Raw genomic sequence first — 25,179 nt, 5'->3', positions numbered from 1 at the left:
TTCATGGTCACCATTAGATCCTCAACTCCGGATTGTTTTTTATGAAAATCGATTTCCACCAGCCTTTTGTCATTTATATAAATAATTTGACTGCGAATATAGCAGGTATAGTTAGCAAGTTTCCAGATTACATCAAAATTGGTGGTGAAGTGGACAGTGAAGAAGGCTACTTCACAGTATAATGGGACCTTGATCAGATGTGCCAATGGTCTGAAGAGTAGCCGATGTAGTTTAATTTAGATAAATGTAAGGTGTTGCACTTTGGTAAGGTAAATCAGGGCAAGACTTATACACTTAATGGTACAATCCTGGGAAGTGTTGCTGAATAAATGGACCTTGGGGTACAGGTTCAAAGTTCCTTAAATGTGGAATTGCAATTAGACAGGGTATTGAAGGTGGTGTTTGGTATGCTTGTCTTTATTGGTCAATGCATTGAATATAGAAGTTAGAAGGTCATGTTGCAGCTGTATAAGATATTGGTTAGGCCACTTTTGGAATACTATCTTCAGTTCTGGTCTCTCTGTTATAGGAAAGTTTTTGTGAAACTTGAAATTTTTCAGAAAAGATTTACAAAGATGTTGCCAGGGTTGAGGATTTGAGCTATATGGAGAGGCTGAGTAGACTGGGGCTATCTTCCCTGGAGCATCAGAGTCTGAGGCATGACCTTATAGAGGTTTGTAAAATCATGAGAGGCATGGATAGGGTAAATAGAAAAGGTCTTTTTTCCAGGTAGGGGGGTCCAAAATTAGAAGGTATATGTTAAGGTGAGGGGCAAGTATAAAAGGGATGCAAGCGTAACTTGTTCTGACAGAGTAGTAAGTGTATGGAATGAGCTGCTAGAGAAAGTGGTGAAAGCTGGAACAAGTACAACATTTAAAAGCCATCTGGATGGGTACATGAATAGGAGGGGTTTAGAGGCATATGGGCTAAATGCTGGCACAAGGGACCATGCGTTTGTAGTAATTTTCCAAAATTCACTGGACTCTGGGGCAGTTCCAGCAGATTGGAATATAGCAAATATGATGCAATTGTTTAAAAAAGGCAGTAGACAAAAGACGAAGAATTATAGACTGGATAGCTTAACTTCTGTTGTGGGGAAAATGCTTGAGTCTATTATCAAGGAAGAAACAGCAAGGCATCTAGATAGATATTGTCCCATTGGACAGATGCAGCATAGGTTAATGAAGGGCAGGTCATGCTTAATTGGAGACACCGTAGATGTGTTGTACCTGGATTTCCAAAAGGCCGTCAACAAGGTGCCACACAAAAGGCTGCTGCATAAGGTAAAGATGCAAGGTGGTACGGGCAATGTATTAGCATGAGCAGAAGATTGGTTAACTAATAGGAAACAAAGAATGGGAATAAATGAGTGCTTCTCTGATTGACGATCAGTGATTAGTGGTGTGCCTCAGGGATCAGTGTTGGGAGTGCAATTGTTTACAATTTACATAAATGATTCCCTGCCCTGGGAAGTATTTGAGGCTTCCTCAATAAATGTTTTTAAAGCTAAGACAGATCATGTTTGAACAGTAAGGAATTAAGAGTTATGGAGAGAGGGCAGGTAAGTAGAACTGAGGACACAAAAAGATCAGCCATGATCTTATTGAATGGCAGAGCAGGCTTGAAGGGCCAGATGGCCGACTCCTGCTCCAATTCTTACGTTCTCATTAATTTAAGATATCTGGTCATCATGGATGAGTTGGACTGAAGGGTCTATTTACATACTGTATAACTTGATAAACCTGTCATGGGGGATTTGAACCCAGGCTCTCAGAACATTACCTGGGCCTCTGAATTAAATAGTCCAATGAAAATACCACTAATCCATTGCCTCTCCAATAAGTTTTAACCTATATTCAAAGAGGAGTTACTCAGGTACTATTGTGATTCAGTTCCTACCAAGAGGAAAGTAAGGACAACAATGTCGAAACACCATGGAAAATGGAAGAATTCAAGAGTAAGATGAAGCTTAAAATGTGCTTGTGACAATGTCAGGCTCATAATACAAGTGTAAATCAGGCCAAGTATAGAAAGTTCTGAGGGGAGTTGGAAAAGCAAAAGTATGAGAAAAGATTGACACATAATAAAGGGGAATCCAAAAGCATATAAATAGTAAAGAAGAGTGCGTCTGATTAAAGACAGAAAACAGGACACATTTTTTGCAGGAAAAGTGCATGACTGAGGTATTAAACATGGACTTTGTGTTTGTCTTTATGTTAGCAAAGTCATCATGAATTGATACATTTGATTGTCTATGGATTACAGAGGCTGGTATCCTATCACCCAGTCACCCCTTATTTTTGCACAGTAAACTGGCTGTGGTCAGTCCGCAGAACTCAGGAGATTCTAAATCCCCTGTTTGTATATTTTTTTCTTTTTTTGAGTCAGTCCCCAAGACTGAGGGGATTCCAAATCTCTTGGTTATTCCTTTTCTTTGTCCTCAATAAAAAAGGAATACCAGTTAACAAAACTGGCTTTGTGATCAGTCCTTTGCCCCTCTCCCACAAAAAAAAGCAGAAACCAACAGCAGCAGTAACATACTAACTGTGGCCCAGCCAGATCCCCCATTCATATTGTCAGCCAGGGCTTCCTGTTTGGGTTTGTTAACCTGGACCAATCAAGGATTTCATAGTCAAAAAGATCCAGCTGGTATAAATAGTAGATGTTGAAAGGACTGCCTGTACTTAGCACTGATAAGCAATCATGTCTGGATTACATGCAACTGAAGAAAGGGTGGAATATGTGGACATATCTTCTAATTCATCTTAGATACAAGGTCAGTACCAGTGGTTTGAAGAATTACAAATGTCACATGCTTTTCAAAAAAGGACGTTAGGATAAATCCAGTAATGATACATCAGTCAGTTTGAACTCAATAATGTGAAAGTTTTCCTTTGGAACAAGAATCATATTAGACTCAAAACGTTAACTCTGTTTTTCTCTTCATAATTGCTGCCAGTCATGCTCAGTTTCACCAGCACTTTTTAGTTTTATTGCTATTTTACATTGTGACCCATAGACGACAAGGTAGTTTTTCTATACCGCGATGGTTGTGTTCTTGTGCAACCCTGTGTTATAGAAAAATGATGATGCTTTAAAAACAGTGATGAAGTGTTGGCAATGTCATTGCATTACAGCCAAAACATGTTTTAAAAGTGTGTGCTTTAGAAACAGTGTCCCCAATTCATCAATTGCATTACAGCAAATTTGTGTAAATAAAATGTGCTTCATAGGATAACTACTTGTAGTAACAACATTGATAGGTATGAAGCAGTATTTGGTATGCTGTGATTTTCAACCTGCTACTGCTCCATTTATTCTTGGAAATCGCTCAATATAACCATTCATTCTGGGGGTAGATTTTTGACTTGCTGCCTTGTTTCTAATTCTTTATTACAAATGGCCTATTCGCCCCATGTCTAGTCCTATGTTATGTATTATCTAACTAGTACTAGGAATTTTTAATGCTTCTTTAGTATTTTGTTTTATTGTTTCATTAATCAAATTTAAAGAAAAATTACCTAACAACAATGCAGATGGTTGATTGTGTCATTACTGCAGTAATATACACTAAGTTAAGTATATAACAAATAATTCCACAAAACAGCACTCTGTCAGATAAATATTATTTGTAGAAACTAGTCAGTTTCATGGAGGAACTGAAGTAGTCTCATAACAAAGGTTCAGGTATGACTGTTTTTAAATTTCAAGTTACTTTTATGTACTGCATCATTCTAAAGTAAACAACCTCATGCACTGATATTTCAAAGGATAATTATATTCTGCATAGTATTTTGTCTTCTAAAGATGAAAAAAATGTAAGCATAAACCAATTGCAGTAGCAGTTCCGCCTTGCAGAAGAAATGGCATTAATGATAAGTGGGTCTATTTATAGTGTGAATCCAGACTATGCTTAAAATGATTGAGCCCTGGCAGATCGTGTGCTTGATATAATTGGTATAGAACAGTGGCTAGCCCAAATTGTACCTGATTATTAATCAAAGTATTCTGAGAGAACCATAGTTTGTAGTGTACTTCTGATCTCTGAAACTGTTGTTTTTCTTCCCCTGTGGTCATTTCTGGCAATGGATACAAGGTAAATGCAAATTTATTTATAAACACAATATGGATGGTTGGATGTAAATTATAGATGTGTATCAAGTTTACCATTTGCTTTTCAACTTGTAAATCAATGAGCAGCTAAGCCAATTTTAAATTCAGAAACTCCAAACTATCTTGAAACTATAATTCGTCATGGTCATCATTTATTGTATTTATATTGAACAGTTTGTTATTACTTCAATTTTGAAAGTGCTGTCTGTTGATTCATTGCTATCATGGTGTGCATTAAAATCAAGTTCATTTTCATGCAATCCTGTATTTTTCTAAGAAGTAAAATTGCACATTTAATGTAATTTTAAATGTACTCTGCAATTTTACTCATTGTTTGATAGGGACTGAGTGGCTAGTTTTTTTTTTCTCATTTCATGGACCTGGATTTAAACTTTGTCTGAGCTAATAGTTTGAGCTTCAGCTGTAGGAATATCTGTATGAAATCAGTTTGGTCTTCCACAACCCAGAACACAACAATGATAACAGTGAATGCACAAAATTAAACTGAGCATAACCTAAGACTATTGTCATTTTTTGGGCTAACATCAGAAAATGAAGGAAAAGTACTCCATGTACCTTTTATCAAAACTTTAAATACAACTCTTTCAATGCACAATTTCCTGTGTTTGGCAAGGAAACAAAATATTTATTTTTCTACCTTGTCCATTGATTGTTTTTAAATGGATGTTTCTGTCAGGAAGTGGCTTATGTATTACATATTATGACAGTAAATAACATTACAAGAGAAGTACTTGATTATATTGATGGGCCTGTTTTCATTTTCTGCAACATCCCGTGTGTGTTCTAACAATTCCAAACTTTACTCATGCCAGTCCTCCTCAGAATCAGCTAATGACAGAATATTGCAGATAACCAGGAGAACAGATTATTTCATCGAAAGGATGATAAAATATTGGTGAAGAAATTCAGGGAAGGCTACACAGCATAATTTTCAGAGATATTATTTGGTGGAATAAATGTTGCTGTACTGCATGCTGTCATGCACATGAGCACACAAAGTCTTCATTTAGAGTGGATAAGACATTTTCTATTATGACTACTATTAAACATGATTCCTTGCTTGCATTTCTCATACCATACTGGTCCCAAGAGACTCGTTATACATTATGCAAGTAGATACCGAATGGTTTGTGACTAACAGATCAGAGTGATGCATAATAGCTACATCAAAACACTGCCGTGCTGGAGGAAAAGAATCATAGCAAAAATCCCAATAAAAAGCCGAGCAACACTAATTTCCATACAAGAAATACTGAGCAATTCTAGTGGCACTTTGACAGACAGAATGCCATGCACAAGCTGTTTGTGTCTTGACATGCTACTTACCATTGTGCTAGACTGTACGTTGATGGATATGCCAGCTTGGTCCAGGTGTCAGGAACATTATCAAAGAAAAGTGCTGTCTGTAGTACCTCCATCTCAGAGGAAATTGCCAACTCGCCCTAACAAAAGCAAGAAAAAAAAAGTGCTGTTTGTAGTTTAAAGAAGGTTGTGATATGAAGATGTGATAAATAACCCAGTTCTTTACAGAGAAGAACGTATTTAAGTGCAATGTTTGAAAAGGGCTGCTATTTTATCAGCTGTGAAAGGTAGAAAATTACACATTTTCTGTTTCTTTGCTTTCATATTGCTTCCAATCTAGTTAAACTTTGTTCAAAATACCGACAGCACAATAACATTCTATAGTTAGGCATCAGTTTTCAAAACAGAAAATTGGAATTAAGATTGCTTGCTTTAGGATCCGTGTGAAAAATAACGAGGAGAAAATTACTTTAGATTATATTTGGTATTTTGATAATACTAAAAAATATAAATAATACATAATATAAGTGAACTGTCATGTCAGAAGACTTTCCCATATTGGTTACAGCTGCTCGAACTGTTCTTAAACTGCTTAAAAAGTGAGAAGCAAGACATGTATTTCTACTGATGAAAATCATCCTTAAGAAAGCCATGCAGTATCCTGCAGCTGGACAGTCAACTCAAAAACTGAGCATGTTGCTTCAGGTCAAATTAAAAGCTAATGGAACATAAAATGCCTCACATTAACTTGACTGAGCTCTTTGATCATTATAATATAATCAATATGGTATGCCTAAACTTCCAAAAGGTATTTGATAAAATATCATAGAACAGGCTTGACACTGAAGTTGAAGTATGTGGAATAACATGTTAATGACCGTATGGATACAAAGTTGGTTGTGTGAAGAATGACTTTTTTCAGATTGGGGGACATTATATAGTGGGATTCATAGGCGTTTTCTAGCAACACTGCTTTTCTTTATATTTTTAATGACCTAGACCTGGGTGTACAATGAATAAATTCAAAATCTATAGAAAACTTGAAAGTACTGTGAACTGTGAGAGGACACAGGAGAATATAGATAGATAGATAGGTTGACATCTGATGGATGAGACTTAATACAGAATAATGTGAAAAGTACAGTTTGTGGGCAAGAACAAGGAGAGGCAATGTACAACAAAGGTTACAATTCTGAAGAGGTTGCAGGAACAGATGGGTCATGATATGATTAGATTACTTACAATGTGGAAAAAGGCCCTTCGGCCCAACAAGTCCACACCGACCCGCCCAGCGCAACCCACCCAGACCCATTCCCCTACATTTATCTCTTCACCTAACACTATGGGCAATTTAGCATGGCCAATTCACCTAACCTGCACATTTTTGGTCTGTGGGAGGAAACCGGAGCACCTGGAGGAAACCCACGCAGACACGGAGAGAATGTGCAAACTCCACACAGTCAGTCACCTGAGGCGGGAATTGAACCCGGGTCTCTGGGTGGCACAGTGGCAAGCACTGCTGCCTCACAGCGCCAGAGACCCGGGTTCAATTCCCAACTCAGGCGACTGACTGTGTGGAGTTTGCACATTCTCCCCGTGTCCGCGTGGGTTTCCTCCGGGTGCTCCGGTTTCCTCCCACAGTCCAAAGATGTGCAGGTCAGGTGAATTGGCCATGCTAAATTGCCCGTAGTATTAGGTAAAGGGGTAAATGTAGGGGAATGGGTGGGTTGCACTTCGGCAGGTCGGTGTGGACTTGTTGGGCCGAAGGGGCTTTTTCCACACTGTAAGTAATCTATGATATACATGTGCACAAATTATTCAAGATGGAAAGGTAATTTCAGAAAGTGTTTCAAAAGACACATGGAATCCTGGGCATTATAAATAGAGGCCTAGAGTACAAAAGCATGGAAGTTATGATGAACCTTTAATGAAATGCTGGTTTGACCTCAACTGGAGAATGGATTCCAATTCTGAGCAACACATTTTAAGAAGAATATAAAAGCTTTAGTGAACTATGGAAGACATTTATGAGAAAATTTCTAGAGATACATGTCTTCAGTTACCTGGACAATTCAAGAAACTGGGGTTGTTCTTGGAGAAAAGATACGATTAAGAGAAGACTTTATGGAAGTGTTCAAAATTACAAGCAGTGTAGATAGAACAGTGAGAGAGAAACTTCTCATTAGTGTATGGCTTAAATACCAAAGGATGACAAATTATGATAACTTCCAAAAGAACCAATGGTGATATGAGCATTTTTTTTTATACAACAAGTGGTTAGAATGTGTAATGGCTGTGGTGGTAGCAGATTAAAGTGTAGCTATGGAGGGCTATAAAGGGTGATGGAGACTAAAACAGGGCTTTGGAGAGTAGTTGAACATAGACATGACAGCTGAGTGGGCCCTTCTGCCATGCAACTATTCTGTGATTGTTGAGAGTTCTATCAATACAAAATGAGATTCAGGTTGTGGTTTACTGGGATGACACCTTCCCACCACTGAAACTGTGTTGGCAACTATATTGAGAAACACTAACTTCCAGAAATCTTGGACACCCACTTAAATCAATATAAGAACTGGGTGTGCATGCATTTACAGATTTCCTGCAGACTAACGTTGGTCCTTAAATGGAGTGCTGGATGCAATTACTGAAAAAACCTTGTCTCCATCATAACATCAGGAATGGAGATGTTCGCTGATGACTCCACAACATTCAGCACCATATTCCTCAGAGACTGAGGCAATCCAGGTGCAAATGCAGCAAGATCGAGACAATATTCAGACTTGGACTGCCAAGTGGCAGGTAACATTTGTGCCACTCATGTATGTAATGATCATCCCAAAAAGAGAGATTCTAATCAATGCCCCGACATTAAATGGTATTACCATTACTGAATCCTTCTCTATCAACATCCTGGGGGGTTACCATTGACCAGAAACTGAACTGGACCATAATAGTACTATGGCTTCAACAGCAGGTCAGAGGCTAGGAATCTAGCATCAAGTTACACTTTGACTCCCCAAAGCCTGTTCACCATCTACAAGACAAATCAGGAGTATGATGGAATACTCCAACAATACTCAAGAAGCTTGACATCAATGAAGACAGAGCAGACCACTTGTTTGGTACCACATCCACATATTCACTCTCTCCATCACTAATGCACAGTGGTAGCACTGCAAAAATTCACCAAGGCTATTTTTTTTTTTAAAGTATCTGTCAAATCCACAACTGTTACCATCTAGAAGGATATAGGAACACCATCACTTGCAAGCTCCCCTCCAAGCCACTCCCCATCCTGACATAGTCATAGAGATGTACAACTAGGAAGTAGACCCTTTGGTTCAACTTGTTCATGCCAACCAGATATCCCAACCCAATCTAGTCCCACCTGCCAGCACCTGACCCATATCCCTCCAAACCCTTCCTATTCATATACCCATCCAAATGCTTTTTAAATGCTACAATTGTACTAGCCTCCACCACTTCCTGTGGCACACACACACCACCCTCTGCATGAGAAAGTTGCCCCTTAGGTCCCTTTAAAATTTTTCCCTCTCACCCTAAACCTATGTCCTCTAGTTCTGGACACCTTCATCCCAGGGAAAAGACTTTGTCGATGGAAATAGATTGCCATTCTTTTAGCATCACTGGGTCAAAATCCTGAACTTCCTTCCTAACAGCATTGTGGGTCTACCTACACTCAAGGAGAGCGGCAATTCAAAAGGCAACATATATCAGCACCTTCCCAAGGACAAGTACTAACAGGCAACAAGAGCTGGCTCAGCTGGTAAGCATCCTCTAAGTTTAAAAGGCGTGAGTTTTTTTAAAAAATAGTATTAATTTGGAGCCAGGAAGAGTAGGTATATTCATCTGGCTCCAGCACAGTGCTGCAGGTCACTGCTGGCCTATAATTTCTAAGTCCTTTGCTGCCTCTGCTCTTCCCAGTGCTTACCTTTTGGGCAAATATCCCATCCTAAGAGCTGCACTGGGGCACTTATTTGGCACTTGTTGCAGTGCAGTTGGAAGGGAAGGCAACTGGGATTGCAGCAGGCAACTGACCCACAGTAGGTACTACAGTAATAGTTGATCATGCCTGAAATGTCCACACCCCAAACATGAATTTAAAGATTGCTCATCACTATGTACAGTAAAATCACAAGCATTTTCTTAGAATATCTCCACAGATAGCAACAAAAAAATTACATGATTTAATTTGTATTGGTTATAAAACTAATTATTTGGTTTGCTGGAATGTTGTGCAATTTTAAAGAAATGCAAAATGATTAGTTTTTCTTGTATAGTATTAACAAAACATTGCAATTTAGTCTTATTGTTGGTTGAAAGGCTTATTGCATTCCTTCAGCACTGAGTGTACTCATTGAGGTGTAATACAAAAAATATACTGCATGATTTTCACTTTCAACTGTCCATTGTATAATAATTTAGTTTAATCAAAGACAATGAAATGAAATACAATGAAGCCTTTTGATGGACATGATCATTTTAGAATAAACATACTTGAGCATATTTCTATTTGTGCAACATATTGCAATTCTTACCTTTAGCCCCAGATCTAGTTCCTTTAATGAATGTCTCACTTCGTGAATTAGAACATTCATTCTTTCACACTCTTGGAAGCAGACCAGAATGTAAGGGGAACGCTCAGCTGTTTTAGAGGTTATATCAGTCATATTGTATTCCTCTGGTAGTTTTTCCAATATATCGTCCAGAATAGTCTTTACCTTTAAAAGCAGTACAAATTGATTGTTAAGCATGATTGCTATTCAATTTTATCTCATAATGCTGACATTTAGTTTAGAGTAACATAAAATTATTTTCTACATTTCTTGATGTGTAAGCCTTTGGTTTAACTGTGCTAACCAAATTTTGAATATGAAAACCAATATCTTAATCAGTACAGCTTCATGCTGAATCATTTTTCTTCTAGCCAATGTGTATGTAAGATTTTCAGGTGTTCAGCAAATTTAAGAATATTAAAACAAATTGCTTAGGTTATTGTCAATAATCAACATTCTGCTTTGAAAACAATGTAAAGGCCAATGTGAAATATTTTGCCAATTTTTTTCTTGCCTGAAATGTTAGGTTCAGTCACAACTTAATAATTTTATTATTTTGCATTTTATTTTCACTGATAGGAAGTTAATAATAAAAATGTGAATACCTGTAGTCTAAAAGAATTGCATTTAATAACAAGTTTATAATGTTCTAACCTTTTCTTCAACAGTTTGTGTTGCTCCTTCACTAGTTACTGAATCTCTGGGCTGCATTTCTAATAAAGTATGGAGAAGTCTGTCTGAAGTTACAGTCAGGAATTCAATCTCTGCATTTGAGTGGAGACCATAATGTACAGGACTTTCAGGTGGTAACATTTCATCAATGTACCTATGGTAGCCATTGTAATCAAGATTTGATGGAGCTACAAAACCAGGAGCCAAAGTCATTTTTCTTTCAAACTGTAGCAGAGCAAGAAAAAAGTGAAGAAATGTCCATCAGCTTAACTTAGCGTACAAACATATATTACCTTTACTCGTTTAAACAGACATGCAATCAATATAATCCTTATTATTAACTTCCAATGGAAGGGAGCATATAAATTTTGAAATAAGAAGAGAAAGTGAGCAAAAGGAGGAACCTTGAGCATCTGAAAGAAGGAAAGTGACCCATAGAGTCATAGAGATGTACAGCATGGAAACAGACTCTTCGGTCCAACCCGTCCATGCCGACCGGATATCCCAACCCAATCTAGTCCCACCTGCCAGCACCCAGCCCATATCCCTCCAAACCCTTCCTATTCATATACCCATCCAAATGTCTTTTTAAATGTTGCAATTGTACCAGCCTCCACCACTTCTCTGGCAGCTCATTCCATACATGTCCCACCCTCTGTGTGAAAAAGTTGCCCGTAGGTCTCTTTTATATCTTTCCCCTCTCGCCCTAAACCTATGCCCTCTAGTTCTGGACTCCCTGACCCCAGGGAAAAGACTTTGCCTATTTACCCTATCCATGCCTTTCATAATTTTTTAAACCTCCTATAAGGTCACTTCTCAGCCTCTGGGAAAGCAGCCCCAGCCTGTTCAGTCTCTCACTATAGCTCAAATCCTCCAACCCTAGCAACATCCTTGTAAGTCTTTTCTGAACCCTTTCGAGTTTCACAATATCTTTTCGTTGATGATCCTTCATGAGAATTTGAGAAAATAGATGATCAAGCTACATTAATTTAATTGACTGACTTGAGTCAGTTTCTTTTACTTATTGAAAGAAGTGTCAATATACAAGGATATGAAAGGCATCAAAGAAGCCAAAGGGCTGAATTTGATGGAAGCCCGAGGAGCAGGAATAATTGAGGCAGGGAATCAGGTATCAGGTGGGAGTATCAGTATCCAATTCCTGGTAACAGAAAATCTGTCCCCAAATTAAACTGGGGATGGAAAGGTCGTGAAATGGGAATCCTAACTAATGGTGACAGAATGATCATTATTTTCATGAGTTAATTTCATAGTTTCACTAAGTAGCCACTAAAAAGTTAAATATTCTGAGTCCAATGGATTTTAGTGATGTTTCAATTATATCATGGTACTCAGATGACTGCCAAGTGACTTCTGAAGGCTGCCCAACAACCCTTGTTGGCGTTGCCACATGGCCTCAGAAAGGGTGTCCTGCATCAGGAGGTACTCAATGCCTGGTCAAATCATCAGGAAATAAGGGGTGGGCAACTAAGCTATCACTCTATACTTGCCTCTGACCCCTTGCTGCCATTCCTTCAGTGACCATTTCTCTCTGATTCCCAGTCCACCCCATTCATCTGTCTCCAATAATCCATATTATCAGGCTTCAGAGTATTACCAACAGAAACACTACTCCTGGTGGCATGGTCCACAATGGAAGGTAATTGGCCTCTGGCTGACAGCTCTTGGTTGCAAGATTTCCACTTCCTCAGGCCTGTTCTCATTAGAAACCTAATGCTGGTTAGTTAAGTGCCAAAGTGCACTAACATTGCTTCAGTCCTTCCCCTTAACGTGATATGGAGCTCTCTGCAGCTCTGAAACAAACTTCCACCAAAATATTAATAGAAACAGCTTCAAGCCAAAGAAAATTAAGTGAAATGTAAATGGGGAAAAACAAATATAAAACTGATAACTGCAGTACAAGGTCTAAAGCAGGTTTTAAATTCCCTCCACAGACTTGCCCCATAATATCTGTATAATTCTCCAACCCCATAATCACGGTCATAGAGATGTACAGCATGGAAACAGACCCTTTGGTCCAACTCATCCATGCCAACCAGATATCCGAACCTAATCTAGTCCCATTTTTCAGCACTTGGCCCATATCCCTCTAAACCATTCCTATTCATATACCCCTCCAGATGCCTTTTAAATGTTGCAATTGTACAAGCCTCCATCACTTCCTCTAGCAGCTCATTCCATACATGCACCACTCTCTGCATGAAAACATTGCCCCTTAGGTCCCTTTCATATCTTTCCCTTCTCACCCTAAACCTATGCCCTCTAGTTCAGGTCTTCCCCACCCCAGGGAAATAACTAGTCTATTTATCCGATCCATGCCCCTCATGATTTTATAAATCTTTATAAAGGTCACCCCTCAGCCTCCGACGCTCCAAGGAAAACAGCCCCAGCCTATACAGTCTCTCCCTATAGCTCAAATCCTCCAACCCAGGCAACATTGTTGTAAATCTTTTCTGAACCCTTTCAAGTTCACAACATCCTTCCGATAGGAAGGAGACCAGATTTGCACGCAATATTCCAAAAGTGGCCTAACCAATGTCCTGTACAGCCGCAACATGACCTACCAACTCCTGTACTCAATACTCTGACCAAGAAAGGAAAGCATACCAAACGTCTTTTTTTTATAATATTTTTTATTAAGAAAAAATAGATTTTTAAATATTACAACAAATACAAAATAATGCAATTCAAAACAGTACAAAACTAAACCCAAATAATAAAAATAATTCCCCGATCCACCCTCCTTAACGAATGTATAAACATATATAGAGAAGTATAAAACTAAAAAAAAACCTAATCTTGCTATTAAACTAAATAAATAAATACCTAACAACAAACAAATAAATAGTAATAACTCAGCCCAGCCAAACAAAACACTCATACGTTCACAGTTCCTCCTCCCTGGATATTGGACTCATGAAACACAATCGTTTCGGCTATATAAAAGCCCTTGTTAGTGTGGCAGATAAATCTGTGTCCAGGTATTTCAAAAAGGGTTGCCATGTCTTGTAAAAATTCTCAGTTTTGTGGTGTACCATATTTGTGAGAAAATCCAGGGGAATATGCTCCATAACAATCTTCCGCCAACCCGACAGGCCTGGGGGGTTTTCTGATGTCCAACCTAGCAAGATATTCTTCCTTGCACAGAATGTAAGAATATTGAAAAGTTTTGCCTTATGCGAGTCTGCAGGAAATATAATGGGTAAGCCCAAAAGGAGCAAAATAGGGTCCTTCTCCACCCCTACACCTAAAATCCTCTTCATTGCACCCACCACAGCGCTCCAATATGTTTGAAGCCTGTCACAAGACCAAAGACAATGGGTAAGAGTACCCGTACAGACCTTGCACTTGGGGCATGCTGAAGATACCCCTGGTTTAAATTTTGACAAACGGTCTGGGGCTAAGTGGACCCTGTGGAGAATCTTCAACTGTAAAGCATGGGTCCTATTGCAAATTGATATCTTCCTTGCATTCTCCCAAATATCCTCCCATGCCTCTGAAGAAACTTCAACACCCAGCTCTCTTTCCCACATCTTGTAGAGTCGATCAGATTCCTCTGAAGTGGCACCCCCCAATTGGTGATATAGAGTACTGACAGAGAGTGTACGCTTAGCCCTTAGTACCCCTCTTTCTATGTCAGATTTGTAGGGATCAGTCAGAAGTGTGGTCCTTTTTTGAATAAAATCCCTAACTTGAAAAAAAACAAAAGAGGTCTCTATTAGGTAACTCGTACGTCCGTACTAACTGATCAAAGGACATCATTACATATTCCTCAAATAAATCACCCATGCAAGATATACCCGTAGCTGCCCAATGTTTAAATCCTGAATCTATCATACCCGGTTGAAAACTCGGCATACCCCCTAAAGGTGTAAACAATGATGTTTTGCCAATATTACCTTCCCTCTGCCGAATTGTCCTCCATGCTTTAACAGAATTGATGACTATTGGGTTATGGCAATATTCCCTAACTGTCCTCACCTTGTCCAAAAACCGCAAACTGGTAAGGGGGCACCTTCCCTGGGAGGCTTTGATATTTAGCCATATTGAAAGAAGTTCCCCACAAACCAATCACTTATGTAGGTCAAAAGCGAGCTTAATTGGTTATTTTCAATGTCCGGAAGGTCTACTCCCCCAATCTGTGAGACAACTGCAGTTTGGCTAATTTAATGACAGGCCGTTTACGGTGCCAGAAAAAGGAGCTGAACCAACCGTTCAGTCTCCTGAGTGTTTGTTTATTGAAAATCAGGGGGAGCCTCCGAATAGGGTATAGCAAATGAGGGAGAATATTCATCTTAATAAGTGCTATCCGACCCAACCATGAGACTGGAAGTGCCTCCCATCTTTGGAGATCTTGTTTAATTTTTTTCAAATAATTGAGTAAAATTGGCTTTGAACAGCCAATCCAGAACTTGAGTAATGAATATGCCCAAATACACAAAACCCCCCTGTGACCACCTAAATGGGAATCTATAGTCACTCAAGAGCCAACTCTTTCGTAAGACCACCCATAGGCATAGCCTCTGATTTAGCAAAATTAATCTTATACCCTGAAAAAGCGCCAAACGCGTGAATGCATTGTATCAGGCGAGGCACTGAGACTGCTGGATTTGTCAAGAAAATTAGAACATCATCTGCATACAGCGAGATCTTATGTAATTTTGACCCCACTTCTGGAGCTGATATATTGAGATCCCCACGAATGGCCTCTGCCAACGATTCAATCACCAACGTAAAAAGTAATGTTGAAAGGGGACAGCCCTGCCGGCTGCCCCTAGAAATATTAAAATTGCTTGATCGTACCCCATTGGTAATGACCGCAGCGAGAGGTACACTGTAGAGAACCTTTACCCATCTTATGAAAACTTTGCACAGACCAAACCGGTCTAGAGTATAGAAAAGGTACGGCCACTCAACTCGGTCAAATGCCTTCTCTGCATCTAAAGAAATCACCAGTCCCTGTATTGACTGCTGTCGGCATGCTTGAATTACGTTAAGCAGCCTCCTAACATTATTGGAGGATCTGCAACCATTTATGAAGCCCGTCTGATCCTCTTTTATAATAGAAGGTAACACAGTCTCCAGCCTTAACACAAGAGCCTTAGAAAGGATCTTAAGGTCCACATTTAAGAGCGAGATGGACCTGTATGAAGCACAGTCTTCTGGATCCTTCCTTTTTTAAGTTTAAGTGAAATATTGGCCTCTCTCAGAGGTGGTGGGAGACAAACATGACTGTATGAATCATTAAACATTATCAGCATCGGGCCTGACAGTATACTTATAAATTCCTTATAGAATTCACTGGGAAGTCCATCAGGACCGGGAGCCTTTCCACTCTGAAGCTGCCTCACAGCTTCCTGCACTTCTTGCTCTCATAATGGGGCATTGAGAAAGGACTGTTTGGGAGTCACACCCGGGAGCTTCAGATTTCTACAAAAGGATTCCATTTTGGCCTGCCCCTCCTCACAATTCTCAGACTGATATAACTTAGAGTAGAATCTCTGGAATGCCACATTAATCTTTTTAGAATCACATGTTAGGTTCCCAGACCCTTCACTAATTGCTGTAATGGTTGTGGGGCACTTCTCTTTCTGGCAAGGTATGCTAAGTATTTGCCTGGCTTGTCACCATGCTCGTATAACCTTTGCTTTTCCAGCTCCTTCTTTGCCGTCTGCGTGAGCAGAATTTAGGGCAGACTTCAGTGCCGTAATCCTCTGTAGTTTGACCAACGAGGGTCTGTCAAAATAGGCCTTCTCGGCTGCCTTCAACCGCGCTTCAAGGAGACGTTGCTGCTCACCCTTTTGTCGCTTCCTACTTGTGGAATATGAAATACCTAACCCTCTGGCATAAGCTTTGGCAGTTTCCCAGAGAACAGATGAGCTATCAACCGATCCTATGTTGATGTCTAGGAATGCCCAAAATTCCCGAGAGAAATACTCCACAAACTTGCTGTCCATGAGAATAAAGGGGTCCATTCGCCAGTACCTTGAATCCACTGTAACATCCTTAATTTTAACCATGAGGTACACTGGAGCATGATCAGAGATGGCAATATTACCAATCGTACAGGATGCCACCAGATCCAGGGTTACCGCAGGGGTCAGAAAAAAAATCAATATTCGTGTGACATCTGTGTGGATTGAAGAAAAACGTGAAATCCCTACCTGTGGGGTGGAGACACCTCCAGACGTCCACTAATCCTAATTCCCCACACAAACCCAAAAACTGTTTAGTTTGTGCAGAGGGTATCGAGGGACCTTAAGGCAACCTGTCCACTGTGGGGTCCATGAGGCATTTACAATCTCCCCCTATAATGATGTGCCGAGACTTGACACTTATCAGTTTAGAAAAAGCATCTACCAAGAATTTAAGAGGATGAGCTGGGGGACAATAAACATTTAAAATGCCATATTCTTCCCCAATTATCAAGGCTTTAAGAATTACAAACCTCCTGTATGTGTCTTTAACACATTCCAACAATTTAAATGAGAGATTTTTCCTAACCAATATAGTCACTCCCCTACTTCTGGTATTAAATGATGAAAAATAAACTTTGTCAAAGCCATTCTGCTGTAATTTCAGATGCTCCTTGTCATCCAAATGTGTCTCCTGTAACAAAGCAATATCCACCTTCTCCTTTCTAAGACTCAAGAGTACCTTCTTCCTCTTAATTGGTGAGTGACTTCCCTTGATATTCCAGGTACACCATTTAATCAAATCATTAGCCATAATCTTCTGCAATTACATTTAAATTCCAGAGAGGAGGAACCCGAACCACAAATTGCTGAGCCTTAGTGTCGCATGGTCCACCAAATATAAAAACTACATAAACTAAAACCACTACATTTAACAAACATACAAAATTATTAAAAATAAAAAACAACAAAAACCAGAAAACAAACCAACATATAAAGCACCAATAGCGCTAAGTAGGGGAACTCATCCCCTGCCTGGATGGGGCAACTACCCGTCCCGAACTGCCCATAAATAGGCATTTAACCATCTCAACCACCTTCACTTCTCCCAGCTAGAGCCGCATCGCAAGCACAAGCTAAAAAGAATAAACACCCCATAGAATTTGGGTGGCACGGTGGCACAGTGGCACAGTGGTTAGCACTGCTGCCTCACAGCGCCAGAGACCCGGGTTCAATTCCCGCCTCAGGCGACTGACTGTGTGGAGTTTGCACATTCTCCCCGTGTCTGCGTGGGTTTCCTCTGGGTGCTCCGGTTTCCTCCGACAGTCCAAAGATGTGCAGGTTAGGTGAATTGGCCATGCTAAATTGTCCGTAGTGTTAGGTAAGGGGTAAATGTAGGGGAATGGGTGGGTTGCGTTTCGGCGGGTCGGTGTGGACTTGTTGGGCCGACGGGCCTATTTCCACACTGTAAAGTAATCTAATCTAATCTAATATCAATATGAATAAAAAAACATTTTTTTATAATAAAAAGGGGAATAAGTACCCCACCCATCCTTTGGTATGTCCTAACTTAGAAATTTAAAATGTACATCTTAACCACAGCCAAACATAGTTTGAACCAAATTATTATCAATAGAAAAAAAAGGGGAAAAACAAAGCTTCAACCAGATTTCCTCCATTTCTTTTCCAGAATGATAAACCATACCCAAGCAACAATATTTATACATACTACAATTGTTTAAATTAGGTTAGTTTGTCCACAAAGTCTCTTGCCTTCTCCGATGTGTCAAAGAGATGCATGGATCCATCTAAGGTGATCCGAAGCACTGCCGGATATCTCAGGGAGTACTGAATCCCAAGCTCCTTCAATCTTCTCCTGACACCATCATACGATTTTTGTTTCTGGATCACCGCCGCTGAAAAGTCCTAAAAAAACGATCTTAGACCCCTCGTAAATTAGGGCCTTTGGATCCTTCCCCTTGAGTCTGGAAGCCTCCATCACTCTCTCCTTATCCCGGTAATGATGGAACTGCACCAGGAAAGGACGAGGGCGTTGACCCAGACCCGACCTCCATGCTGCGACCCAGTGAGCCCTCTCTATCTTCAATTCTCTCATGCCAGTCTCCAAGTCAAGGAATTTCGGAAGCCAATCTTTAACAATTCCGCAGGCCGCTCACCTTCCTTACCCTCAGGCAGACCAATGATCCGAATGTTTTTTCTCCTGCCCCTGGATTCAAGATCATCCACTTGGTCACACAAATTACGAACCTGCGTCTTCAGGGCTTGGATCTCTTCCTTGAATTAACTGGCATCAGCTTCCACCACTGTGACCCTGTGCTCCACCTCAAGCGTCCTCTTCTCCAGGTCTCCCAGCTGCTGTTCATGCTTCTGCAGCATGAGAGAGACTGGAGTCAGCTTCTCTTCAATCAGTTTCCCCAACATCTCGCGAGATTTTGAGAGCTGGTTCACCAGGTCCTAGAGAGTAATCGGCTCTGAGGCTGCTGCAGGCTGAGCTGCAGGCCCGGCCTCAGATGCTCCTCCTCCCTTTTTAGGCATTTCTGGACAGCTGAAAATACATGTAAGTCAATTTTTAAATGTTTCTTGGGGCTCCACAATCTTTCCAACACCCCAAGAAATCCTGATGACCTGGGTTGGGTGGGTTAAAGGACCGTCCTGCTCCTGCTGCGATGTGAAGCTCTGCAGTGTGATCTTCTCAGATCGCCGCCATCTTAGATCCCCCCCCCCAAAGTCTTCTTCACTATCCTATCTACCTGCAACTCTACTTTCAAGGAACTATGAACCAGCACTCCAAGGTCTCTTTGTTCAGCAACACTCCCCAGGACCTTACCATTTAAGTCCCGCTCTGATTTGCTTTTCCAAAATGCAGCACCTCGCACTTATTTAAATTAAACTCCATGTGCCACTCCTCAACCCATTGGCCCACCTGATCAAGATCCCATTGTACTCTGAGGGAACATTCTTCACTGTCCACTACAACTCCAATTTTGGTGTCATCTGCACCTTTGAGATATCTTTGAGCTTTGAGCAAAATTTCGGTGGAGGGGTAACGTCCATTCTGTCAAGTCCTGACAAACCTATCCCAACAGTCACTGCAACAGAGGTCAGATCCGTTTTCCTTCGTGTGAATCCAAGGAAAGCAATGGGACCAGACGGAGTACCAGGCCGTATACTCAGAGTATGCGCTGATCAACTGGCAGAGGTCTTCTTTGATATCTTCAATCTCTCCCTGCAGCAGGCCACTGTCCCTGCCTGTTTCAAGAGGGCTCTTGCAACATGTGTCAATGACTACCGCCCAGTGGCCCTAACTTTGGTCATGAAGTACTTTCAAAGGCTAGTCATAGCATTAATCAACTCCAGCCTCCCCACTACTCTTGACCCACTCCAATTTGCCTATCAGACCAACTGATCCACGTCTGATGCCATATCACTTGCCCTTCACTCCTCCCTGGAACATCTTGACACCAAGAACAGCAATGTAAGAATCCTAATCACTGACTACAGTTCAGCCTTCATCACTATTATCCACACTAGACTGATTACTATACTTGGTGATCTCGGAATATGCCCCACTCTCTGCAACTGGATCCTCAGTTTCCTGATCCGCAGGCCACAATCAGTGAAGACTGGGGACAATATTTCATCCTCACTAATACTCAACACTGGAACCCCCCCAGGTGTACTCAGCTCCCTGCTGTACTCACTGCATACCCATGACTGTGTCGCCAAATACCAGACTAATGCTATTTACAAATTCGCTGATGATACCACCATAGTTCATCAAATCTCCGATGACCACGAAAGAGACTATAGACTGGAGATGGAAGACCTAGAAAAATGGTGCACAGTAAGAACAACCTAGCTCTCAATGCGAGCAAAACCAAGGAACTCATTATTGACTTTCGGCAGGATGTTCCTCGTGCCCCCCCTACACATTAACAGCACAGAGATGGAATGAGTGGAGCTCCGGGGAGCGGTTATCCACAACACATCTTGGACTTTTCATGTGGACGCACTGGTTACAAAGGCCCAACAATGTCTCTTCTTCCTCAGGAAGCTGAGGAAATTTGGCATGACGGCGAAAAAGCTTGCCAATTTTTATAGGTGCACCATCGAGAGCATTCTATCTGGATGTACCACTACCTGGTATGACAACTTTGCCATTCAAAATCAGAGACAGTTAACTGAGTGGTGAACTCGGCCCAGACAATCACAAAGGCCAACCTCCCATCTATAGAATCCATCTACCAGGCCTGCTGTCAAGGAAATGCCGCCAGCATTCTTAAAGATTCATCCCACCCTGGCGATGTTTTTTTACAACTTTTACCGTCGGGGGGGAAGGTACAGAAGTCTGAACACACAGCTAGTTTCTTAACCGTTTCTACCCTACTGTTAGAATACTGAATAGACTCTCAAACTCTTAACATTCGCCTGTATCTGTGTTTTTGTTTTTTTGCCACTGTTTATCTATTATTTACTATCTATGCTACTTAACTTGTGATCTGTCTGTATTGCTCACAAGACAAAGCTTTTCACTGTGCCTCGGAACACGTGACAATAAATTCAATTCAATATCTCAATGTCTCCAATTCAGATGGCCTGTGCATTCCCAATCAATGTGCCAAGGTGCCAGATCTGGAATTCCCTCGCTACTTTTCTGCCTCTCTTCTTTCTTAAGCTAAATTAAAATCTACCTCTTAGCTCAAGCTTTTGGTTATCTGACCTAACATCTGCTTATGTAGCTCTGTTATAATCTGTTTGTTTAATGTTCCAGTGAAATGCCTTTGCAACCTTTAAAGGCACTATATAAATTCTTGGAGCAAGTTTATGTTCAGATTAGAGAACAATAGTTCAGAAATGGAATAGTGAATAGAATGTTATTGGTTACTGAGGCAGCGGGAATAGTGTAGGGTGTTGGTCAAATCGTGGGGGAACCAATTAGGACAAAACACTGATGCATTCCCATCCATGGGCGACTTTCCTGGAGGCTATTAGGCAGCAGGTCAGAAGTCCGGTATGCTGATGGTGAGCAAGCAATTATGTCATTTTTGAGAAGATTCATAGCTCAGGTTGAGGTTCAATTGTAAGTTTGCTCGCTGAGCTGGAAGGTTTGTTTTCAGATGTTTCATCACCATACTCAGTAACGTCAGTGAGCCTCTGAAGTGCTGGTGTTCTGTCCCACTTTCTATTTATGTGTCTTGGTCTATTAAGACGGCTGATATCCTTTCTGGTTCTTTTTCTCAGAGGTTGGTAAATCGGGTCAAAATTGATGTGTTTATTGATGGAGTTATGGCTTGAATGCCAGGCCTCTAGAAATTCCCGTGCATGTCTCTGTTTAGCCTGTCCAAGAATGGATGTGTTGTCCCAATTGAAGTGGTGTCCTTCTTCATCTGTATGTAAGGATACTAGTGATAGTTGGTCATATCTTCTGGTGGCTAGTTGGTGTTCATGTATCCAGGTGGCTAGTTTACAGCCTGTCTGTCTGATGTACTGTTTGTTATAATCCTTACAAGGTATTTTTTGTAAATGACATTTGTTTTGTTGGCTGTTTGGCATAGGGTCCTTTACGTTCATCAGTTGCTGTTTCAGTGCATTGGTAGGTTTGTGGGCTACCATGACGCCAAGGGGTTGGAGTAGTCTGGTAGTCATCTCTGAGATGTCTTTGTATGGTCGTGTGGCTAGTGTTTCTGGGCGCATTGTCTACTTGTTTGGGTTTGTTGTTTAAGAACCAGTGGACTGGGTTTATCGGGGACCAGCTCTTCTTGGATACGCTGTATCGCTATTTTTGTTGAGGCACCCATAGTACCTGGGTGCTGCAGTGTGTTGTGGCCCATTTTAAATAATGTCCTGATGCACCTCTATTTTGTGGGTGTTTGAATGATTTGCTTCTTTAGTTAAGTATGTGGACCCTATACCAACAACCAGCAAGAGAAATGTTATTTACAAAAAAATACCCTGCAAGGACTGCAACAAACACTACATCGGACAGACAGGTGAAAACTAGCCACCTGGATACACAAAAACCAACTAGCCATGAAAAGACATGACCAACTATCACTAGATCATTACATACAGACGAAGGAGGACACCACTTCGACTGGGACAACACATCCATCCTAGGACAGGCGAAACAGAGACATGGTAGGAAATTAGATTAGATTAGATTACTTACAGTGTGGAAACAGGCCCTTCGGCCCAACAAGTCCACACCGCTTCGCCGAAGCGCAACCCACCCATACCCCTACCTTTACCCCTTACCTAACACTACGGGCAATTTAGCATGGCCAATTCACCTGGCATGCACATCTTTGGACTGAGAGAGGAAACTGGAGCACCCGGAGGAAACCCACGCAGACACGGGGAGAATGTGCAAACTCCACACAGTCAGTCGCCTGAGGCGGGAGTTGAACCCGGGTCTCTGGCGCTGTGAGGCAGCAGTGCTAACCACTGTACCACCGTGCCGCCCACAGGAATTTCTAGAGGCCTGGCATTCAAAATGAAACTCCATCAATAAACACATCGTTTTGGACCCCACTTACCAACTTCTGAGAAAAAGAACCGGAAATGATATCGCCCATCTTAATAGACCAAGACACATAAGTAGAAAGTGGAACAGAACTCCAGTGCTTCACCAAAGGCTCACTGATGTTACCTAGTATGGTGATGATACATCTGAAAACAAATCTTCCAGCTCAGTGAGCAAACTTACAACCTGAGCAGGCAATTATTCATGTTAAGACGCTAATAGAAATATAATTTGAGATGCTTTTAAAATTTTATCACAGGATCTCTAGCAGTTCACTAGCTAAAATGAGGTGAAAGTTCAGAGACAGGTAAGTGATGGCTGGAAATCAAAGTCATTGTGAACAGGAGAGTTTCAACACAAAGAATGAGGAATACTAAAGAACCTAAGTTAGCAGCTAGAGGAACTGCAAATTGTGTGCACTTATCACAAGAAGATTAAAGGAAAAATCTCTCCAAGTTGCACCTTGGTGAATGCAGAATTAGGGGATAGGGAGGCATTCAGACTGAAGTGAACAAATTAGCAATGGATTTCATGCACTCAGACTTCAACATCTCCAGTGAAGAATGATAGACAGGGACATGACAGAAGCACAGCCACTGGGAATGGGATTACAGCATATCGCAACAATGTTTGAGACCCTTGATGGACCCTCCTAGATTATGACCAGCTGATGCTCCAAGTGGAGTAATCTTTTTAATCCATGTATTCATATCTATATATGCTCTGTCGGTGCCCAAGGCGCACTTCTTTTTATTGCCCATGTGTACACCCCTACACACCATGGTGAGACTTCCAAGATGTGACAGGCTCACCTTGCCCACACTTTACTCCGTAGAGCTTACAGATGAGATGATAGTGCATTGGAAAGCAGGAATCTCCTGTATCCATTTGATGGTATGCCTGATGTGGATCCCCATGAAGGTGGCCACTGTCTCAAATGGTGAAATCATGCACTCGTGCCAGAGACATGGCATTACTAATGAAATGAATGAATCCTTCATTCTCATACATGGATGCAAACAGTCTTCTGGGTATCTGACAAGAACATTTCCTGCAGATACTCCAGCAGCTACTGCTTTGGTGATGACTGCTGATGCTTACCAGTGCTGTGAAGCTGAACACCACTGGGCCATACCCTCTGACAGGCAGTGGTTCGAGTTGTCTCTGCCTCTTTTAGTTACTTATGTGTTTTTGTGCTGTGCTTAACTCATGATGTCACCTTTTTTAATTACACGCCAATGCTCATCAATGTTTGAGCATTTGTACTGGTTCAGAGTGCACTACAGTGATGTTACACTGATTTCTTTTTCAAAAGATGATTTCTCCACTGAGGTCTTATTCTGCTCTGTTCCCCTATGATTGTTGGTGCCTCAGCTACTCCTTGACCTGTGAGAAAGATGGAATGATGTTCAGATTCTGTGGTATCCAACAACTCTTTTTGCTTTTCATTCATCTGGAGTTCTGTCTTCATTTTACAGTGAAGAACCACAAGTGGTGCTGGTCAAAAGGTTCATGGTCACTTCCATGAAGTTACTCATTCTCTATATGCTCCATACTGCCTCACAGTCTGCCCTGATGAAACTGCTCAAAGTGGTTAGCTTAATGAAGAGTTTGCTTCATTAACTCTAACTCTTTCTCCGTTATCAAGAAAATGAGCAATGATACTTGGCTCTGAGTTTGTCCCCATTCCTTGGCACTGAGTCCGTTGCTTCTGCAAACAAACATATGCTGTGTTACTGATCTCCAAAGGTTCAGCTGCACTTGCCATCTGGCGCCATTTCAAGGTCAAGCATTTTATCAGTTGGAGAGTACATTGCAATGTAGTGATTAACACCAATTGCCCTCACTGGAAGATGTAATGTATTTTGCTGTGAAGAGGTGCCCGTTCACACCTTGTGTCTGATCAGTGACCTCTTCTCACAATTTACTGGTTTCTTTTGTGATTTCATGGCTGCAAGTTTGATATTGTAAATGCCACTCACCTTGTCAAATCATACCAGGCATTGCATCTAAG

The 25,179-nt window shown here is 41.0% G+C and overlaps 1 protein-coding gene across 4 annotated transcripts in view; it reads right to left on the bottom strand.

The window, feature by feature from the left end:
- dnah9l (dynein, axonemal, heavy polypeptide 9 like) overlaps positions 1-25,179 on the bottom strand; it is a 427,363-nt gene that overhangs the window by 13,446 nt on the left and 388,738 nt on the right. For 3 of the 4 annotated variants that reach the window (XR_006312134.1, XM_043693603.1, XM_043693604.1), the window contains 3 exons: positions 10,671-10,913; positions 9,999-10,181; positions 5,461-5,576 (listed from right to left, as the gene is read on the bottom strand). Coding sequence is in view for 3 of the 4 variants with exons in the window: in XM_043693603.1 (XP_043549538.1) it covers positions 5,461-5,576; positions 9,999-10,181; positions 10,671-10,913 (542 nt within the window). In the remaining variant the exon portion in view is untranslated. The remainder of the gene's footprint in view (positions 1-5,460; positions 5,577-9,998; positions 10,182-10,670; positions 10,914-25,179) is intronic. The other variant, XM_043693605.1, reaches the window with a different exon arrangement.

This window comes from Chiloscyllium plagiosum, chromosome 7 (assembly GCF_004010195.1).
Source record: "Chiloscyllium plagiosum isolate BGI_BamShark_2017 chromosome 7, ASM401019v2, whole genome shotgun sequence".
Classification (NCBI taxonomy): domain Eukaryota; kingdom Metazoa; phylum Chordata; class Chondrichthyes; order Orectolobiformes; family Hemiscylliidae; genus Chiloscyllium; species Chiloscyllium plagiosum.
The sequence above is the reverse complement of the archived record's forward strand: the minus strand, read 5'-3'. Positions and strand labels throughout refer to the sequence as shown.